This window comes from Lichenostomus cassidix, chromosome 6 (assembly GCF_008360975.1).
Source record: "Lichenostomus cassidix isolate B80296 chromosome 6, HeHo_3.0, whole genome shotgun sequence".
Taxonomy (NCBI): domain Eukaryota; kingdom Metazoa; phylum Chordata; class Aves; order Passeriformes; family Meliphagidae; genus Lichenostomus; species Lichenostomus cassidix.
Window position 1 is genome coordinate 14,868,603 of NC_139487.1, and position 20,354 is coordinate 14,888,956.

The window sequence follows — 20,354 nt, forward strand, 5'->3', positions numbered from 1 at the left end:
TTTTTTCAGTTCTGTCCAGTAATGAAGAAAGATACTTAAACTTTTGGAATTTTTTGTAAGCTATTTAAATATGTGAAAACAGTATAAGAAGTGTTCATGATTCCTTTCTATTAATCTCATATTTAATTTTTTATGGATTTAGGCAAATGAATGGCCTCTGGAAAGCTTTTGTGAAGAGGTGTGCAACGATCTCTTTAACCCTTCTTGGGAGGTAAGACATGTGTACAGTATTTAAGGTGGAACTATAAATTTTTAAAAAAGGGCTTCAACAGAAATGCAAATATTGTATGTGTAGAACTTAAAAGAATTTTGGTAGATATCAAAACTTATACCAATTGTGCATGCAGATTACATAGCCAAGACAAATTTGCTTTTAGCAAACTTAAATGTTTTCTAAGGCTCATTCAAAGGGGATTGGAAAACAGATGTGTAAATGTGTACTTGTGGACAGTGGGAAAGATATGAAAAGCAGTCATTATATAAGTGAGAATTATGGGAGTATTGAAATTCAAGCAAAATAAAACCACATCTATCTATGGTTAAAAAGATTACACAATTAAAACAAACTTGGATTTATCAATACTTTGAGGAATATGTGAATCTGTTGCTGGCAACAGTGGCATGTTTGGCTGATGCCAAGCTAGTAGAAAAGGGGAGGAGAATCAATCCTTCAGTACCTACAAAAGATATGTTTGGTTGCTTAGACTGCTTATTTTCAAGATTCAGAACTGTTCTACTCACCTTTTTATTCAGTCCTTATACAATTTTCCACAAACTTTGGTAGAAATTTCAGGTAAAAATGTGAAGTAGCTGATAATGATCTAGTTTCCTTGCACAGAAGACAGAAATAACTGTTGTCAAGTAACTTCATTTTCTTAAGTTGATCTTTTGAAACGTTTAATATTAACAGCAACTCTAACATCCTTATGTGTATCTGTAGCACAGTCTTGGTGATGTCAGTATGGGCAGAGCCAACTTACTCTCAAACTTGGAAATACAGAGATAGATCATATGCAGCCAACACAATTACTTTGGTCCCAGAAAAAGAATAATTATATTTGTGTGGTACATCACTGCATCTGAGCTTAGCCTCACCTTATTTGTAGCAGGCTGTTGGCAGTTGAAGGCCAGGTCCACTTGTCTTCTGGTGTGTAGATGTTCTCTCAGCTTTCTTAGTACATTTAATACAAGGCACATACATCTTAATAGGGGCAGTAGATCAATACAGAATCATTACTACAGTATGTTCTGAGGGAAAACCAGGCTAACCTGCCTCAAAATGTAAGTTTAAAATGGCTCTCTGGCAGCATCTTGCAATGTCTAGAGGTTGCCTGGGTGACTACTTCAGATTGCTTGCCAAGCTTACAGGCAGCTGAAGCCAGGCAGGATGAATTCTACTACTGGTATTTCCTTTATACACTTGTGACTTGCTGGTTTGTGTTTGCAGAAGCTGAGACATTAACTAGCAAAGTCTCTTCCTTTTGACTTGTAAAATCTAGCTCATCAGCCATCTTGGACCAAATAAATTGTTGGTGTATGAACAATTAGGATTTTAAGATTAGACTCTCTGACTGCTTTTTATTGGCTTGCTTATAGCTTTAACCAACAGCCACTGAGCTGTACATAGGGAACATGGTTTTGCATTTCCTAGAAGATATTCTGGTGGAGGATCTACCAAATACTTACTTCTAGTTGTTCCTGCCATGAAATGAAATGTAACTATTTTCTGCTAGACAACAAGCATGTATATTAAGTGTTCTTAAAAAAAGAGTAAGTTCTTCTCTAATATATGTAAAGGCCTCTCAATGAGAACCTGGCTCAAAATTCTGCTTTTGCAGCTTTGCATATCTGTTGAGTGAGCTTTTCTGGAGAAGCCAATTACTAGTACAGTTAGGTGTCAAAAATACCAGAAACAGGTGTGTCTGTAGCACACCTTTCTGCTGGTCTTTTGTTGTTTCCAAAACTCCTCCTAGTGTGTTCAGCTGTTCATGTTTGGTGAGAACATGCAAGTGCCTATGATTTGCTTTCCCATATTGCTTGTTCACTTACTTCTAAAATCCAGTCTAGCAAGGCAGGTTTGTAAGCTACGCAGAATAGTAATTCCCAGAAATCTGTTTTTCAGACTCCGAAATACTCAGAGAGGATCCCAACTCTGTTTAAGAAATACAAAGATTTATAGAGAAACATTAAACATGAAATGTTCCAAACTATAATAATGTTGGTTTGCTTTAGTTTATAAACTCAATAAAAACAGTAATATCTTTAAATTTCTCTTTGATAACTAGTTTATTGTAGCGTAGTGAGGTAAAAGTAAATGAATGATGGCTATATTACTTCAGATATGGTAACGTGTTAGAAAATAAAAGCAGTTATTAATTGCTTCTGTTCATAAGCCGGCAAATACTTTGGAAAAAGGAAGTTGATTTTTGGACAGGTGAATATTTAAGTATGTGATTTGATCTAATAATTCCCACACGTCTAAGTGGTACTAATTCTGCAGCTCTTGAAACATCTCTGTTAAGAACAGAGTTGTATTATTTTAGTCCTCCAACTTGGGTTTTATCTTCTGTTTCCTAGTATTTTAAAACTGACTTTTTATTTCACTTTCCTAGGTTCGACATGGTGCAGGTACTGGACTGAGAGAGATACTTAAAGCTCATGGTAAAAGTGGTGGCAAAATGGGAGATAGCTCTTTAGAGGAGGTAAGTTTCCAGTTATGTAGACTTAATATGTTGCTTAAATGAAGTTTAGGAAAGAGAGTTCTTAAAATACTTACACTTTGTAGCAGGTGTGTGACATGGGGGAATATAAAGATTTTTCTGCTCAGAGTTTCTGGATGACATCCCTGTATGCACTGACAAAATGCTTTTTTTAAAAGGCCTGTGCAGAACCCAGTACTACTGTATAAGTAGCCATTAGTATGTTGGCTGTGTATAAAGCTGTTAAACATTAGCTTCCATATTAGATTATACTATCTTTGAGTCCTGGTAAGGCTGTTCTGAAACAAAATTGAAAAGTTGATTATGTAACTCCAGTAGTGTCTCAGACCATCTAATTCTACTTGCTTAATTAGTAAGAGGACTCTATCAAACTGCCTGTCTGTATTATGAGAAAAGGAGTTAAAATAGTCTTTTTAAACGGAGAACAGTTTTTTAAAAATATCCTGACAGTATTAGCTAGTTTACTAACATCAAATTTCATCCAGATTCATCGTGACTTCCCTGCTATAGAAGCAGCTGGAAGAGCTTGTGGCTTGGAGAGTGGAAGAATGAGATGTAAATCCATATGCTTCAGCATACTTTGTAAATAGAAAAAGCAAAAACTTCTATCTCTCCTTGCTTCCCTGTGGAGTAGTATTTGTTCCATGGAGATGGCTGGGTAATAACACAATCTGCAATGATAAGATACTTTAAACCATCTCTTAACTATTTTTGGAAAGTGTGTGTACTCCAATTAGCTTCAGAGCCTGCTGTGCATGCCCTGTGCTGGGTATAATTCTTTGGCATGTATGGGAATACGAAATCCATAATACACTTTAGGTTTTGTTCGTTAAAAGGATAGCTCTCAAGGGAAGTGGTGATCTAGTAGGCAAACAGTGGAGATGAGAAAGATGATGCATGAGAAATTGCTTTTGTGGGGCTTCTGCTCTGAGATAGAAAATCAGAGTTACTGGCCTCCAACAGAGGCCAGAGCTTCAAGATGAGCTTTGTTCAGTCTGGAGGAGATGGGGCTGAAAAGACAGTTCCTTGCACTGGGTCTCCCATGGTGAGGTACTGCTTTATAGTTTGTTTACTTGTAAATATGCTTCCAACATAGTAATTGACTTGCCTAGAATGCGTTGCTGTTGGTCTATAGATTATCTGGATGACTTTACCTTTGTGTGCTGTGTAGGAATAACATTGTCCACCTTACAAGGTGCTCTCCAGCGGTTGTGTTCCAACTCCAGCAGGCAGCTAAGCATCACATAGCCTCTTGCTCAATCCCCCCTCTTGTGGGATGGGGAGGACCATCAGGAAGGAAGTAAAATTCATGGGTTGAGAAAAAAAGTTTAATAATTGAAACAAAGTAAAATATTTTAGTAGTACTAATTGTAGTAACAGTAATGAAAAGGAGAGAATTAAAACCCATGGAAAACAAAAGCTGCACAATATGATTGCTCACCACCTACTGATAGATGCCCAGCCTGGCCCCAAGCACTGCTCAGCCCCTTCTGGGTACCTACCCCAGTTTATATACTGGGCATGACATTCTGTGGTGTGGAGTGTCCCTTTGCCCACTTGGGGTCACCTTTCCCAGCTGTGCTCCCTCCCTGCTTTTTGTGTCCCTGCTCCCTGGCAGAGCATGAGACACTCAGAAGTCTTTGGCTTAGGGTCAGCATGATGTAGTGTCAACCAAAACATCAGTGTAGTATCAACATTATTCGTATCCTGAATTTAAAGCAGCGCTGTACCAACTACTGAGGAAAAAACATAACTCTGTCCCAGCTGAAAGCAGGACACAAACCTTTTATTAAAGGTACTGTGTTTTTAAAGAAAACAATCAGGTGATGATGTTTACAATAACCCAGGTGAGTTGAATTAGTGCTGACTACTTGGCCTTGATTGTATGTGCACGAGAACTGTATTGAGTCAGTATGAACATTTGTTGTCATGTCTTTTACAGATTTTAGTTAAAGTAAGCAAATCAGAAATGCTTTATGAAAAAATACAGTCATGGTGTTCAATTTTTCTCTTCTTACAGATGATTCAGCAGCATCAGGAATGGCTAGAAGACTTGGTTATTAGACTGCTGTGTGTGTTTGCGCTAGACAGATTTGGAGACTTTGTTTCAGATGAAGTAAGTTTGTTACCTTTGCATGGATAGGTAGATGAGCAGACTTCTGCAGGAGATAGCCCTGCAGCTGCTTGGCTGTGCTTTGTATAGTGCTACTGTGTGTGCCTGTTATAATTGCTCACAGGTGCTTATTAAAAAGTAGTACCTAAACTGCACTGTGTTTGTATAGCAGTTTGGTCATCTGACTCTTTCCAAGTCAAATTTCATACAGAAGTATCTGGTTTATCATTTATTTTTTCCTAGGTAGTAGCACCAGTACGTGAAACTTGTGCTCAGACTTTGGGAGTAGTATTGAAACACATGAATGAAACGGGTGTTCATAAAACTGTGGATGTTCTCCTGAAGCTGCTTACACAGGAACAATGGGAAGTGAGACATGGCGGTCTCCTAGGAATAAAGTATGCTTTGGCAGTACGTCAGGTAATAACCCTCATGACAAATTGTAGAGAACTTTGGATCAAAAATCCCTGCTCAAAGAAGAGGATGTGGCTGAACAGTAGATAGGTGTGATAAAGCAAGCTTGCTTGCACTGCAGACCCGTGGGTTATGAGATGTGTGACTGCACTCTTATATCCATGCTGCAAGTATATTGTGAAGCTGTGCTGTTGTGACTTGATAAGTCACTTGCAGAAAACATTATAAATAGAAGGTATGCCTGCTTGCTTTTGGCCATACTCTAATATGTGAGGTAACAGAGCAGAGTGTTACAAGAAGTTCAGGCTATCTGTGGTGGTATTTTGCAGACACTGAGCTTTGTTTATACTAAAACTGAGCTGACTTACAGTTCATTAAATTTATAACCTGTATTTAATTTCATGAACGGTGATGTAATACTTAGATTACTGTCTTGGACCTGTACCATCCCTTTAAAGCAGTCAGGCTCATTCACACACTTAAAGTACATCTTAGTTAATTGGATCTTTATATGCTTTTTAGGTTTAAAAATGCTTTTGATCTTTTTGGCAGGACATGATCAACACTTTATTGCCTAAAGTGTTGCCTGCAATAATTGAAGGTCTGCAAGACCTGGATGACGATGTCCGAGCTGTTGCTGCAGCATCTTTAGTACCAGTAGTGGAAAGCCTGGTCCAACTTCAATCTCAGAAGGTGAATGACTGTTCAAGTTCACTTTTGGTCTAAGGGAAGAATATAATGCTTAGAGGCAGCACTGGTTTTGGTTTGTTTGTTCGGTTTTTTTATTATAACCTCCTTCGCTTATTTGTGTAGGTGCCTTTTATTCTTAATACCTTGTGGGATGCACTTCTGGAGTTGGATGACTTGACAGCTTCCACAAACAGTATCATGATCCTTCTCTCATCCCTTCTGACTTATCCTCAAGTCCGCAAGTGCAGGTAACTTTTTAATTAGTATTGTTTCAGTATTAAAGGTTTGAGTGTCCACTTACTTTCAGATTGGAATTACCAGTTTCTTTCAAATCACATATCAAGGAGATGAATAACTTAATTCAGTATTTTAGTTCTACTCTGTTTTTTCCTTAAAGTGAAGGTTAGGACAGTGCTTTTCTTTACATTAGTGAAATGCATCCAAAGAATTAAGAGGTGTACTAGACATGGTTTGTATGTGACTTTTTTTTCCCTTTCTCTCTCTCCATTCATCTTGGGTGTTTTAGTAAAGGATATTTGCTCCACTTACATAGTGGTCCTACCCACAAACATCTTGTTTGTTAAGAAGGAGCAGACAAACTCCAAATGAAACCGAACTGTGTACATCAAAAGATGTGCATAAACCTGTAGAACTTTGCCATTGGAACAGTTCTGAAGAAAGCTACAAACATAAATTCACATCAATAGTACAACCAGTAATTCTGTGACTGGTCGAAGATACTGCCTAGTTCCTGTCACTCGGGGACTCTGACACATTAAAGGAACTGCGTCTTAGTATGTTAAAATTTTCATAATACGCATAGTAAACTCACAGTATCTGCATTTAAGGCAGATGCTGTACACATTTGATTTTTCTCATCCTGTATCATTGGTACTGCTGAAGCTGCTGGTTTGCCCAAATCAAAAAAAAAAAAAAGTTTTGTTACTAGTGCAGTCTTTTATTCAGCATGTGCTACTTGCATCCATCAGTATGCCAGTTGCATCAACTGACGTGCCAATTCATGCAAAAGAGATGCAAGCCTGTTTTTAATTATTTGTAAAGTCATAATTGCCTAATAGCAACTTCAGAACAGAAACAGCCCCTCCTTTTTTCTAAATAGTTGAACAAAGCCTAAAGTATAATCTGGGAGGTAAAAATACATGCTTAAATTGACTAGTTCTCTATACCAGTTAGAAAAACCGCAAACCAGTGTTTTCCTGAAAAAAGATACCATCTCTATTTTAAATGTATAAGCTGTAGTGACTTGATCCTTCACTTAAAATCACCAATTATATGCAGTAATACTTCACTTTCCTAAAGCTTTCTTTTGGATAAAATGAGTATAAACAAAATTAACTTAGCTCTGTGTGTATGGTTTTTTCCTGTCACTGCCTCTACATCTCCTTTTCCTGTAGTATTCAGCAATCTCTGACAGTTCTGGTCCCACGTGTGTGGCCGTTCTTGCATCACACGATATCTTCTGTGCGAAAAGCAGCACTAGAAACATTATTCACACTGTTGTCTACCCAAGACCAGGTAAGAATTAGAGTTATTAGTGTCTTAACTGTGATTCATATTGGAATATGCTTGGTCATATGATATCCTTGTTTCAGAGTTCTTCAACATGGCTGACTCCAATTCTGCAGGACATGTTGAGGCACATATTTCAGTTTTGTATCTTAGAAAGCAACCAAGAAATTTTGGATCTTATTCACAAGGTATTTGCATGACTTACCACCTAGATGTAGAGTTTATGTATCCTGCTCTTTCAAATCCTCTGGACTTGTGTACTTAAGTTAAATATTTTGCAATTGGTCTGTGTGATGCTTAACTATAGAGTGAGTGAGAGATGGTTCCTGCAGTTTCTTAGCATATGTATGATCTTATGTAGACCGTGTACAAATTTGTCATGATTTCTACTGTGGTTCTTTCCCAAGGTGTGGCTGGAACTGTTAAACAAAGCATCTGTACAGTATGTTGTTGCAGCTGCTTGTCCATGGATGGGAGCCTGGCTCTGCTTAATGATGCAGCCATCTCATCTGCCCATTGACTTAAACATGTTGCTAGAAGTAAAAACCAGGTCAAAAGTAAGTGAAATGTGACCTCACTGACTGTTCTGAGGAAAGTAGGAAATTGCTTAGCTGTATATAAAACACATTCTAAAGGTGCTAGAGGGGAGTGGCAGTGCCTTTCTACAGCTCTAAATGTAAACTGTCTTACAAGGCTCAAGTCTGTAGAGCAAAAGGTTTCTTGTCAGGTTATTCATGAGAATTAAGTTCTGTAGTGTAGCATTCTCTGTGGATACTTTTTATGAAGTCTTTATTTACATGTTTCCAAAGCCATCTGTTTGCAGGACTGAGTTAAATCCAAAAGCATTGTGTTATTTCTGAAAACATGCTGAGAGAGGTTTCCTTTTTCTTCTGTGTCTATCAGCGGTATACTGAGTATTAACATAGTGAAGGAATATAGCATATATTTAATTGGACTACAGAATGCTATTAGTGGAGAGATGATTTAGAGGTATTAAAATCTTTGAGAAGTCTGTTATCTGAGAAGTAATCTGTCAGTCCAACTTTTAAATGGTGTGGTGGTTATTTGGAACGTTATGGAATATGAATTCAGCTTTTTATTACAAACACACTTTCAAACTCTCCTTTGTTCCATAGGAAAAGGCAGGTGCTAAACTGCGTCAAGGTCAAACCCAGAATAAGGAAGTGATTCAGGAATACATTGCTGGGGCAGACAGCATTGCAGAAGATCCTGCAACCAGGGATTACGTTGTCATGCGAGCTCGGATGATGGCAGCAAAGTCAGTTTATTGGAAATATGAAAAAAATGCTTAAAACAAATGTATTTTTTCATTATATATGGTGGTTTTGCCAAAATCTAATTACTGTTTTGGCATCTTCATTTTGAATCATTAATTGCAGAGTAATTGTAACATTGAAGTGACTGCTCTTTTTCCTCTTGTCAGGTTGCTGGGAGCACTTTGTTGCTGCATTTGTGACCCAGGTGTAAATACTGTTACTCAAGAAATAAAGCCAGCTGAATCACTAGCTCAGCTTCTGCTCTTCCACTTGAATTCTAAATCTGCCTTGCAGAGGATTAGTGTTGCGTTAGTAATCTGTGAGTGGGCAGCCTTGCAAAAGGTATGATGTTTCTGCAGCAAAAATAAAATTTACTATCTCAATCCACTGCTTGTGGTACTTAGCTTGAAATAAGATTTCAGTAGGTAAGCTAAAATGGTGTTTGTACATCTAAATACCAAAATCTTGATCATTAGAGAGTGAAGGAATATGGTACTCAGTAGCTAAATGCCAGCTGTCAGAACTATGAATCAGTAAATATGCTCACATTTTTCTACAAATAAGTCTATCCTCAAGATGCCTTTTATCTAAGGTCAGTGATTCCTTTTAAGATGACTGTCTTTACTCACTATAATTTCTAGCGGCAGACTTTTTGTTCCTAATCATTTATCTTTAATATTCTGGGTTATGAATGTTAATAGTCCCTCTGGAAACTGGATTTTTGTAGCTAGATTGAGCTGCCCAAGACTGAACAAAAGAAACTGTGGTTATTCAGAAATGCAAACTGTGGTTTTCTGTTACAGGAGTATACAACTGTGGCTATTTGTATTCAGCCTCGTTTGCTTGGGGTTCTTTCTGAACATCTCTATTACGATGAAATTGCTGTTCCTTTTACACGAATGCAAAATGAATGTAAACAGCTCATCTCATTGTTAGCTGATGCACACATTGACATTGGAAACAGAGTAAACTGCAGTGTATTTACAATAGATCAAGCTAATGAGCTGGTAAGTAGAGGCATGCCTACCCTTCTTGAAGACTGTTCTTGTCTTGAAATGCACCTTCAGCATAATTACTACATAGACAGTAAGTTGCAGAAATAATGTGGTGACCTTTGCATATCTCAAGAAAAAGAATGTGTAAAGATGCTTACTGTTTTCCTTGAGGTGTGTTTACCATCTGGCAAAAATCAAGTGCAGTGCAAGGTACATACTTAATAGGAGAATAAAATAGTGTTCTGTCCCAGGTGTGGATTCACCATTGAAATATATACACAAGAAAACAAAGCAGGCTTTAAAACCATTGTCAAAAGACTTGTAAACAGACTATGTAAATTCTAGACCTTCTCCCCCCTTGCCCCTGACCTTTTAATCTGCTTTTAATCTTTTTCCAGTTAAAGATTTAAGTAGCAATAGTCAACTGGTTGTGAGTGGGGACTCACAAGGGTATGGAAGGTCCTGCAAATACTTCGTTGTGCTTTTTTCTTATATTTTTTTGCCACCCTGTTTCCTCAAAAGAAAATCAGCTCAGAAACAATTTGTTTGTGCACAGGACCTTGCACATCCTTCCTGGATTCTTGTATTCACATTCTGCTTTGCTAATCTGTCACATGTGTACGTATTTCCAGAATATCTGGATAAAACTGACAGATGCGGGACAATCTAAATTTGCAGGAGTACATAAACTGCTCTTGTGTCTTTGGGAATCTAGACTTTAAATGTGTATGATATGGCAGATTTTCTCTTTGATCTTCAGTTCAAGATTCCCAGAAACTACATTTTGGAGCATTTCCTGTTATTTACTGGGAAAATAGAGATGGTGATATGTGGTCAAGTGACTCATGTTGTGCCATGAGGATATCCTGTTTTACAGTAAATGCAACAGATTTGTAATGCTTTTTTTCCTTTCTCTTAGGTTACTTCTGTTTTCAATGAGGTGACATCATCCTTTCCTTTGAATCCTAAAGTTCTGCAGCAGTTGGACAGTAAACGACAGCAAGTCCAAATGACTGTTACAGAAACAAATCAAGAATGGCAAGTGTTGCATCTGCGAGTCCATACCTTTGCTGCATGTGCTGTTGTGAACTTGCAGCAACTTCCAGAAAAACTAAATCCTGTTATAAAACCCTTAATGGAAGCTATCAAAAAAGAAGAGAACACACTCATACAAAACTATGTGGCTTCATGTATAGCAAAGTTGCTTCAGCAGTGTACAGCAAGGTCTCCTTGTCCCAACTCAAAGATTATAAAAAATCTTTGCAACTCCCTCTGTGTGGATCCACATCTTACCCCACTAGCAGCATGTCCTGCACAACCTCAGAGTAGCCATGAAAACTCAAAAGGTATGACATCTAAGACTGCCAGGATTTGTAATATGTGCTTGTTTCTGAGCTGTTGAAATGAGTGTTTGACTGAGTCTTGTTTTCAGTAATTTTTAAAATGCCAGCAACTGAGTATTTATTTATTAATAATGATTTCATTTATGTATTTTAAAATCTGTGTGCAACTAATGTATATTGTTTTCAGAAAGTATATGTATAAAATACTTTATTTCCAGTTTCCAAGTATTGACTCTTGTTCAGTTATTATCCAGTTATGATCACATTTTACTTACAGATGTTAAGCTTTTCTTTGAAATTGAATAAAAATGAAAATTAAAGTAGCCTGTCAAAAAATGTAACTTGTGTTACGTTTCACAGGCATACAATCATAAGAAAAAAGGATGAGGACAGTGTTCAAAATGAATAAATAATCCTGTGCATGCAATGGCCATGGATTCTTTAAATGGCTGTCCATTATTGAAAATGTATGGATTGAATGAACAACCCAGACTAACCCAATTAAGATCTTATTACTCTCAAAGATTCTAACCTGCTTTAAGGTTTGACTGTTGTACGTTTTACTCTTTCTTAATGAATGTGTCCTCCTTTATCTCAGAGTAAAATAACATTAATATCTGATTGCAAAGGAAACTCTTCAGTATAAACGTAAAATAACATTCATGTCTGACTGCAAAAGAAGCTCTTTAGTATAAATAGAAACATCAACAAATCCAAAGATACTGGTGGTATCTGTTAGTGTATCATGACAGAAGTATTGAACTGTTTGTAAAGAACAGAACATAAGTTGGTTTAAACTTTAGAACATAATGTGCTTTTTATGGAATAAAATTGTGGGAACATTTTATATTTGATTGAAGTATTACCTGTGCTTGCTGAATAAGAATTTCTGACAGTTTGCACGCTTAACTTTTCATTCCAAGTCTGTAATGTGCTCCTAGCAGAGAAATTCTGCTCTGTAGTGAAGTGCCGTCCTCCTCAAGGATGGGAAAAATCAGGAGTTTTTTTAAAGTACAATCAGCATATGACTTGTAGGTAGCTCTCACTTCCCTCTATGTATTAAACTGCAGCTTAAATTGTCAGCTGTTTTCCCTTTTCTTTTAGGGTCCAACTATGATAAAGATGGGATGCAGCACACAGTTACTAAGCACAGGGGAATAATTACACTGTACAGACATCAGAAAGCTGCTTTTGCCATCACTAGTCGGCGAGGTCCTACACCAAAAGCTCCAAAAGCCCCTATTGCAGATCTCCCCACAGGCAGCAGTGGAAGCATTCCTACAGAACTTGATGAGGTACATTTCAAAAGCTTCAATTTGCAACTTCCCATCAACCCCTTCCTTCTATTACTTTGAATTTACTGGAGTTGATGCCATTGTAGTAGGGATGCCCAGGGTTTTGCATCACGAAACAGGACCTTTCGTGATGCAAGCAGATTGTTTGATGTTTTAAATGTTAGTCATTAAGAATATTAATAACTCCTAAAATTTTATATTTTCTGTAGAGCATGAATATCAGTATAAATTCATACACGTGGATATCCACAAAATGTGGAACAAACACAAGAGGATACAAACTGTGTCCTGCCCATGTTAGTATTGGTCACCTCAATACCTGCTGGATGCCTCTGAAGCCAGAGGCAAAAACCAGTAATTGAAATATGACTGTGTGAAATAGGATGTATGTGTGTAATTTTTTTCTCTTTTATTAACTTAAACCTTCAGCATGTTTTAATAACATCCAATGCAGGACTGTGATTCCTAAATGGTGTTGTGGATTTTGTTCTTAATTGTTAGTGGTTTTTATTAATTCTGCTTGCCAATGAGGGTGACAGCAAGAGAGGGGAATAAATAACAAATCAAGTATTGTTTCTTGTAAGTTTTCTAATACTGTTCTTGGTGTGACTGTATTGGCAATATCTGAGGTTCTGGAACTGGAACCACTTGGAAAACATCTTGTTGAAATGGACCAGTATTAGCAAAGGCCAAATCTTAAATTTCTAGACTTAAAGTAATTGTCAGTAAAGATTTTTGGATTTTCACATGTATAAAGTAATTAACTTGGGAAAAAAACCTATCAGTGAATGTGTTGTAGGTAGGTATAAACACAATCAGCATTGAATGCCTATGTAATGGGAGGTCACCCTTGACAATAATTGTTATTCGTGAATGTATCTGACCTCACTATTTTGTTAAATTGTTTAATTCTAGGCTCAGAAACCTTACGTTGTACAGAGAAGAGGAGCTGAATTTGCCTTATCTACTATAGCTAAACATTTTGGTGCTGAAATGGCAACGGGATTGCCACATCTCTGGGATGCTATGGTTGGTTCGTTAAGGAACAACATTCACATCAATAATTTTGGTAATTACACTTCTGATTTAAGCTGGGGGGGGTTGGTAGGCTGGGGCCAGTCTGTCAGTCTTAAACTGAGCACCTTTTCTGTTTTTACCAGACCGAAAGTCATTGCTGGAAAAAGGAGATGCTCCTGCCCAGGAGCTGGTAAATTCCTTGCAGGTTTTTGAAACAACAGCAGCTTCGATGGATACTCAGCTACATCCTCTGGTAATCTGCTTTTGTATGCAACACTTTGGTCTGTTTATTGCTAGTGGTTTAAGTCTTTATTTTTCTTTTTTAGATATTTTTCTGATGTTGCTCAAATGGTGTTTTAGTCACTCACTAACCTGTCTTCTCCAAGTCCTCTGTCCTAGTCTTGATAAACTGAAAGCATAGCCTTCAGCAGTTTAGCTATGCAGTTTTGAAGCTGTTTTTTCCCCTGTATTCTGTAGGATGTTAAATTCTGTAATTGTTCATACAGGTCATAAAATAAACCACAAAAGCAAACAGCTACTTAAAAATTTAGTCTTGGCCTACCCTTTTTGGATGAGATTCCAAACAAGATTGTGTCCAACTTTTGAGTTATGATAATATTTATGCTATTGTTACACTGGGATCAGCATCTCTGCCCTGCTTTATTCTAATTGTGTGTTTTCTAAACCTGTGTTGTGAAAGTACAGATAAAAATGTGGTTATGCAGCACCATGTAGCTGACTGAAATGGTTTGACTTAGAATGCACAAACCAACATGCAGCTTGTGTGGCCAGAGTGGGGGCAAAATGGTAGTAATTAAGTCAGTTTGTGACCTGGTTGCTCTGTACCAGGCTGAAGGTTGTCAGGCTGCCTGTGCAGGGAATGCAAAAATTATGGAGACCTCAGTTTACCCCCAAGTAGACTACATTTGAGTATTTAAAATACAGTTGCTTTCTCTGAACTGTCTATTTCTACTCGAAAGAGAATCCTGGAGTTGGGATAGTTCTGTGAAAGTATCAATAAAATACTGTTAAAAAAAAAAAAAAGAAATCAAGAAACAGAACAAGAAAGTCATCCTTCTGCCTGCATCTAACGTAATTTTCGGTACTAGCCTATCTGCAGTACTCTATTTCAGAATAAGTATAGTATCTCTGGAAGAGACACAGAGAGAAGGGCATCAGGATGACAAAAATACATGACAAGGCTTCCATGCAAGGAATAAGTAGGTCAGAACTCTGGAAAGGATGGGTATAATGAATGGCTGTAGAATTCTGAGCAGATGAAGAATCATGAGGAATTTTTTCTTACCTATTTGAATAAAATACTGAAGCGATTTTGAATGCATTTAGCATGTGACATGGAAAAGTTCTTTTAATATGTACATTTCATACATATATACACATTTATGTGGTATGTAGTTATTGTGTAGGTTGGTTTTGGTGATGCTAATGCTGTATGCAGTTTAAAAAAATTCATAGAAAGTCAAAGAGGCTGAAATTGCTTCATCAAAGCTAGTATTTAGGGACTTTCACCCTAGGAAAGCCTGACTGTCAGTTTAAGGAATCTGATACAAAGCGTATCTGCACTGATTAAAAAGAAGACACTTACATGCACTAAAGACATATATGTGTATCCTGCTGGGGAGATGCAGATTTCCTTTTGATGTATTCCTTGTCATACAGATTTATTGAGATTCCCAGCATGAATAATTAATCTGCCTAAACACAAAGGGGATGAGTCTAAGACAAATTTGCTAGCTGGAAGGAATTCTTAATTCTATGTATCTGTATTTAAGCAATTTTTTTGTTTAAATTCTGGGTATTTAGTACTGTATTTTCAGTGTGAAACACTTCCTTGCTAACTAAGGGCTTTATTAATTTTCATTTGGACTGAAATGCTGAATAAATAGTTATTCTGAATTTTATCTGTATTGGGAAGTAATACTTGTTTAAAGTTCAATTGCCTGTTTCTTCTGAAATTGCTTTTTAGTTTTAAGGAATTAGATCTTGTAAAGGAGACATTTTAAGCGTTCTTAAATGACTTTAAAAGACTGTAGTTAAAAAAAAAGACTTATTTGTTTATAATTCATATTAACCTTTATCCCCCATACCTTTTTCTTTTATTCAGTTAATACAGCACTTGCCTCATCTTTACATGTGCCTTCAACATCCCAGCACTGCTGTGAGACACATGGCTTCCCGTTGTGTGGGTGTAATGAGCAAAATAGCAACCATGGAAACAATGAATATCTTTCTAGAGAAAGTTCTACCATGGCTAGGAGCAATAGATGACAACACCAAACAGGAAGGTGCAATCGAAGCACTTGCGTGTATCCTTGCTTGAGTATTCAAAAATGCAGACATTTCTTTGCTATTGCTTCATTTAGGTGAACAAAAACTGTTGCCTGAAAAAAATAGGAGAAAGAATGAAATTAAATACAAAACTGGTTTTTCTCCTGTGGAAAGAAACAGAAGAACCTTTCATTTCCATTGCCCTTATTTTATTTATGAAGTGACATTTTGGTGGAGGTAATTCAGTTTCTCAAACCATGCACATTGCTGGCTAAATGCAATTGGATAGATCAGATTTCCCTGCTTCTGCACTGCTTTGTTACTAGAAATCTCATTCACCTGAGTGTAACAATTAATGACTCTTACTTATTGAGTGTGAAATCTCCTGGGTATATATTTGTCAGACAAACTTGAACTGGTAGAAACTATTTTTCCTTAATAACCACTTCAGGTGTAATGGAGCAGCTGGATGTTGGTATTGTTCCATACATTGTTCTTCTAGTGGTTCCAGTTCTGGGCAGAATGAGTGATCAGACAAACAGTGTACGTTTTATGGCTACTCAGTGCTTTGCAACACTCATTAGACTGATGCCTCTTGAGGTAAGCTTGAGCTGTAAGTATATGGAGTATGTGAACTGTTCTGTATCCACTCTTTCACCAGCTGCAAAGTCCAGGCTTATTAAATGCTGAACGATGAACTGATTTTATAGGTGAGTCCATATCAGACAATAGAAGATGTGTCCTTTATGAGTAAAATAAGCAAAACTGGACTCTGTTAACTGTGTTAACAGTTTTCTAATTTAATGTTTTGTAAGAAGCTCGTTTCAGCTGTTCGCACAAAATTAAATGGTAGATTTATTGATTTTGTCTGTAATGCTGCTTTTCTTAGTTTGGGCTTAGAAGTTTTAGGAGTTAAATGTGCACTCTCCTTAGGGTATGTGGGTTGCTGTGTATGTTGTCAAGAGAAATGCATAAAAGTAATACTGATTTAAAAGAAAAAAAAATTACAGTAATAGAGTGTGAAGATCAGTAGAGTCACTTATTGCTCGTTCTTAAAGTCAGAAAGCACCACCCCACATATTCAGGCAAAATATTGTGCATTATGATGCAGTAGTGTTTAATCAGTACTGATCTGCTTCTGTCTTTCACTCCTGCTACAACTTGTATATCTCAGACACCTTCTAATGCTGTGCATCAAGGACTACAATGCTTCTAAGTAACTTAATGTGACCAGCAGATGGTAATAGAAGACAGTTTAGCATTTCCACAGCAATAATGAAAAACAATTGTCAGCTTAATGGGTCTTTTATTATCTCAGTTTTTTATTTAACATGATGGAACCTTAGAATCTGATAACTAGCAATCTGCCTTAACAGGAGCACTTACTTTCTGTGTGCTTACACTGAGATGTTGAACAAGTTGAAAGTGAGCAGAGAAGAACCTAATTTCTAGCATGTTCATTGCACTGCCATTTGCACCATTACCTTTCTTCAAATGCATCATAAACACAGTCCTATGGAATATATATATCTCAGGTTTTGGGGGCTTTTAAAGCTATTTTAATAAAGTTTAGTGAGCATCCCTTAGAAACATACCATACTTGTTTTATTAATTGCATGCATATGCATGATCACTTCATATTTCTTTTCCATAGTTGTGCAAGAAGAGTCTTAAAATTTCTCTTCCTGGTGAAAAAAGTTCCATGTCAGATATACAGCTGTTTTAAATGTGCAAGCTTAGAGTGAAGCAGATTAATAAGGAGAGAAAATACTAATATTGTCATGGAACAGTATTTTGAGTTTAATTTAACTATAAATAAATAGCATTAAGTGAGTTGAGGGAACTTGACTGTGCTGTTTCCTGCATCTTTATGCTCAAATTGATTATTCCTTCAACCATAAAAATGAAAGTATAACTGAGAGAAGGATTGTAAGATAAATGGTTCAACTTGATTGGACCTGTATTGATAAGCAATCCTGCTACAAGCTAGCAATATACTTGAACCAAATTACCTGGCATAGTATTCACACTGCAGATAAGTTCTTCTAAAAGGGAGTGTAAGCAGAGCATTGAACAAGGAGTTTGCTGTCTCTGTGTGTGTATGTATTTAAATACCTTATTGGGGCACTACTAACATCCCACTTCCTTACTAACCACATACATGGTGGAATTATTTGATAGAGGTTTTTTTTAGCCAGGAGCCCTCTGTAAGTGATTAAGTTGGACTTCGAAGTAAAGCTGACTAAAGAAGGAGGTGGCCCAGAAAAATGGGATGACAGATGTGATGGTGGGAAAATAGCAGTGCCTCTGCTGCTACTGTATGTTTTTAGCAAGCAGGAATGAGCATATTTGGCCCCCAAATGCCTTCTTTGGGCTTCTGGTGTGGTAAGGGGAGTACCTAGGAAGTAAAGGTCTGCTGCTCGAAACTTAGAGAGGTTCAGGTTTTTCTTTTTCCCAACAGTTTCCAACTGCTTGAATTAATTCTATGGATTTCAGTAGCACTTTAGATCTAATTCTACAAAGTAGGACAAAAATCCATCAAACTTTGGATGGTAGCTTATGGTTCAAAAGAAATGGGTGTCATAGGATTCTCTAGCCAGCCAGATAAACTCTGATTAGAGGTAGAATAGCTCAGTCTTTGTAGAATTTTAGAAGCATGACTGTAAGTTTTCATCTTCTGTGTGATTTCTGTCAAGGTTTTCAGTGTGTCCTTTTGGGGCAGGATGTGTCTCTTGCACCTTACAACCCTGCATGTATTGACCTGCAAGTAATCAAATAAGGATAGCTAAATACAGTATTTAAATCCTGAGTTTATTCAGGATTCATACAGTTGAGAAGATTGCTGATCTTTACTGTCTGTTTGTTTAAAATGTCTGAGTGAGTCTGAGGTTTAATTTCTTCTTCTCCTCTGTGTGGCAGTTAAGTCCTGTAGCTCTTTCTTGACTGCTTTTAAAATGTTATCTTAGGCTGGTATACCAGACCCACCAAACATGTCCGAAGAATTAATCAGAATGAAGGCTAAAGAACGTCACTTTCTGGAACAATTACTGGATGGAAAAAAACTGGAAAACTATGAAATTCCAGTACCAATCAAAGCAGAGCTCAGAAAATACCAGCAGGTAACAGCTTATTTTTCTTATGGGTTTGAGTTTTTTGTTTTCAGTTGTGCAGTGTGTATCTCAGACTTTGGATAAGGAAGAACAAACAAAGTAGTACATGCCTCTTACACTGTTATAATGATATTTTTTTCCCCTCTCTGGATTTTGCCTTTTTTTCTGGGAATGACCAGTGAGCTGTGCCTTGCTAACACAAACACTGACCCTGGCAGCCCACCTCTGCAAAGCCAGGCCTCAGTGTACTATTTGGGTGTTTGTTTTTCCCTTTATTCCCCCTGCTTTTAGTGAATGGGCTGTAGTGGATGCCTTTGTGGTGGGAAACCAACTCATACTTCAGCAGTGCTGGGTCATTGAACATATGGATGTTTGAACTGAAGCTTAACTAGCAAAAAGCCAGTTTTTCCTTGAGGCACTCTCCTTTTCTAATTGCAGGATGGAGTGAACTGGCTTGCATTTCTCAATAAATACAAACTTCATGGAATTCTTTGTGATGACATGGGCTTAGGAAAAACTTTACAATCCATTTGCATTCTTGCAGGTGATCATTGCCTCAGGTAAGCTTAAACAAATAACATTCTGTCTTAGACTTTAATGATGGGTCTTACCTGTGGTAATGACTCTGGACATAGTCCTGGGCAACTGTGACTGGTGGCTGTGCTTGAAGGTTGGGGGGGGGTTGTCCCAGGTGGCCTCCAAATGTCCCTTCCCACCTCAACTCTTTCATGGAAAGCAATTTTTTTAAAACTTTGTTTTATACTCTTAAAGGGCTCAGGAATATGCAAGAACAAAACTGGTGGACAGTGTTCCTCTTCCCTCCTTGGTGGTGTGCCCTCCTACACTCACGGGACACTGGGTGGATGAAGTGGGCAAGTTTTGCTCGAAAGAATATCTTAATCCATTGCACTATACAGGACCTCCTACTGAGAGAGCAAGGTAATCCATCTTGCATTTGTAACTGGTTGAGAGTAAAATACCACATATGGAATTTTACAATTCACTTTACTACTACTACTGCTGAAGCATAGTTTGTTGGCATGGGATCCCTTGTAAAGGGTACCTTTAAAGGCTGAAATAATAGCATATGTAAGGGACACTTTAATTAACTCCTCATTTTTTTTCTAAAGATTGCAACACCAGGTGAAAAGACACAATCTCATAGTGGCTTCATACGATGTTGTAAGAAATGACATTGACTTTTTCAGGTAAGAGTTGGCTGGTTTTCTGAGGTTTTTTACAGCTTAGAATTTTAAATGCTACTTAAGCCTCTGTTCTTTTTTTCTAGAAATATTAAGTTTAATTACTGCATTCTTGATGAAGGCCATGTGATAAAAAATGGAAAAACAAAGCTGTCAAAAGCAGTAAAACAGCTGACTGCTAATTACAGGATAATTCTTTCTGGGACACCAATCCAGGTAACTGATTTTCTATTTTGGGTGAACAGTAGAAAACAAGCAAGAAAAGTCTATCTTGCAGACCGTTTTATTGTCGTCTTGTTACCTTTTGTCAGTCTTCTTGCTCTAAGTACACATTGTAAAACAGCCTTTCGCTGCTAAAT

General features: G+C 37.3%; 1 protein-coding gene across 1 annotated transcript in view; it reads left to right on the forward strand.

The window, feature by feature from the left end:
- The window catches only part of BTAF1 (B-TFIID TATA-box binding protein associated factor 1), a 44,073-nt gene that overhangs the window by 17,672 nt on the left and 6,047 nt on the right, over positions 1 to 20,354 (forward strand). The window contains exons 8-30 of the mRNA XM_085065177.1: positions 143 to 211; positions 2,613 to 2,702; positions 4,741 to 4,836; positions 5,077 to 5,253; positions 5,800 to 5,940; positions 6,061 to 6,185; positions 7,353 to 7,473; positions 7,551 to 7,655; positions 7,875 to 8,024; positions 8,604 to 8,746; positions 8,912 to 9,086; positions 9,548 to 9,751; positions 10,659 to 11,085; positions 12,187 to 12,377; positions 13,293 to 13,446; positions 13,538 to 13,647; positions 15,520 to 15,721; positions 16,135 to 16,283; positions 18,650 to 18,802; positions 19,232 to 19,353; positions 19,565 to 19,732; positions 19,924 to 20,001; positions 20,082 to 20,211. Of these exons, the coding sequence (XP_084921303.1) occupies positions 143 to 211; positions 2,613 to 2,702; positions 4,741 to 4,836; positions 5,077 to 5,253; positions 5,800 to 5,940; positions 6,061 to 6,185; positions 7,353 to 7,473; positions 7,551 to 7,655; positions 7,875 to 8,024; positions 8,604 to 8,746; positions 8,912 to 9,086; positions 9,548 to 9,751; positions 10,659 to 11,085; positions 12,187 to 12,377; positions 13,293 to 13,446; positions 13,538 to 13,647; positions 15,520 to 15,721; positions 16,135 to 16,283; positions 18,650 to 18,802; positions 19,232 to 19,353; positions 19,565 to 19,732; positions 19,924 to 20,001; positions 20,082 to 20,211 (3,480 nt within the window). The remainder of the gene's footprint in view (positions 1 to 142; positions 212 to 2,612; positions 2,703 to 4,740; positions 4,837 to 5,076; positions 5,254 to 5,799; positions 5,941 to 6,060; positions 6,186 to 7,352; positions 7,474 to 7,550; positions 7,656 to 7,874; positions 8,025 to 8,603; positions 8,747 to 8,911; positions 9,087 to 9,547; positions 9,752 to 10,658; positions 11,086 to 12,186; positions 12,378 to 13,292; positions 13,447 to 13,537; positions 13,648 to 15,519; positions 15,722 to 16,134; positions 16,284 to 18,649; positions 18,803 to 19,231; positions 19,354 to 19,564; positions 19,733 to 19,923; positions 20,002 to 20,081; positions 20,212 to 20,354) is intronic.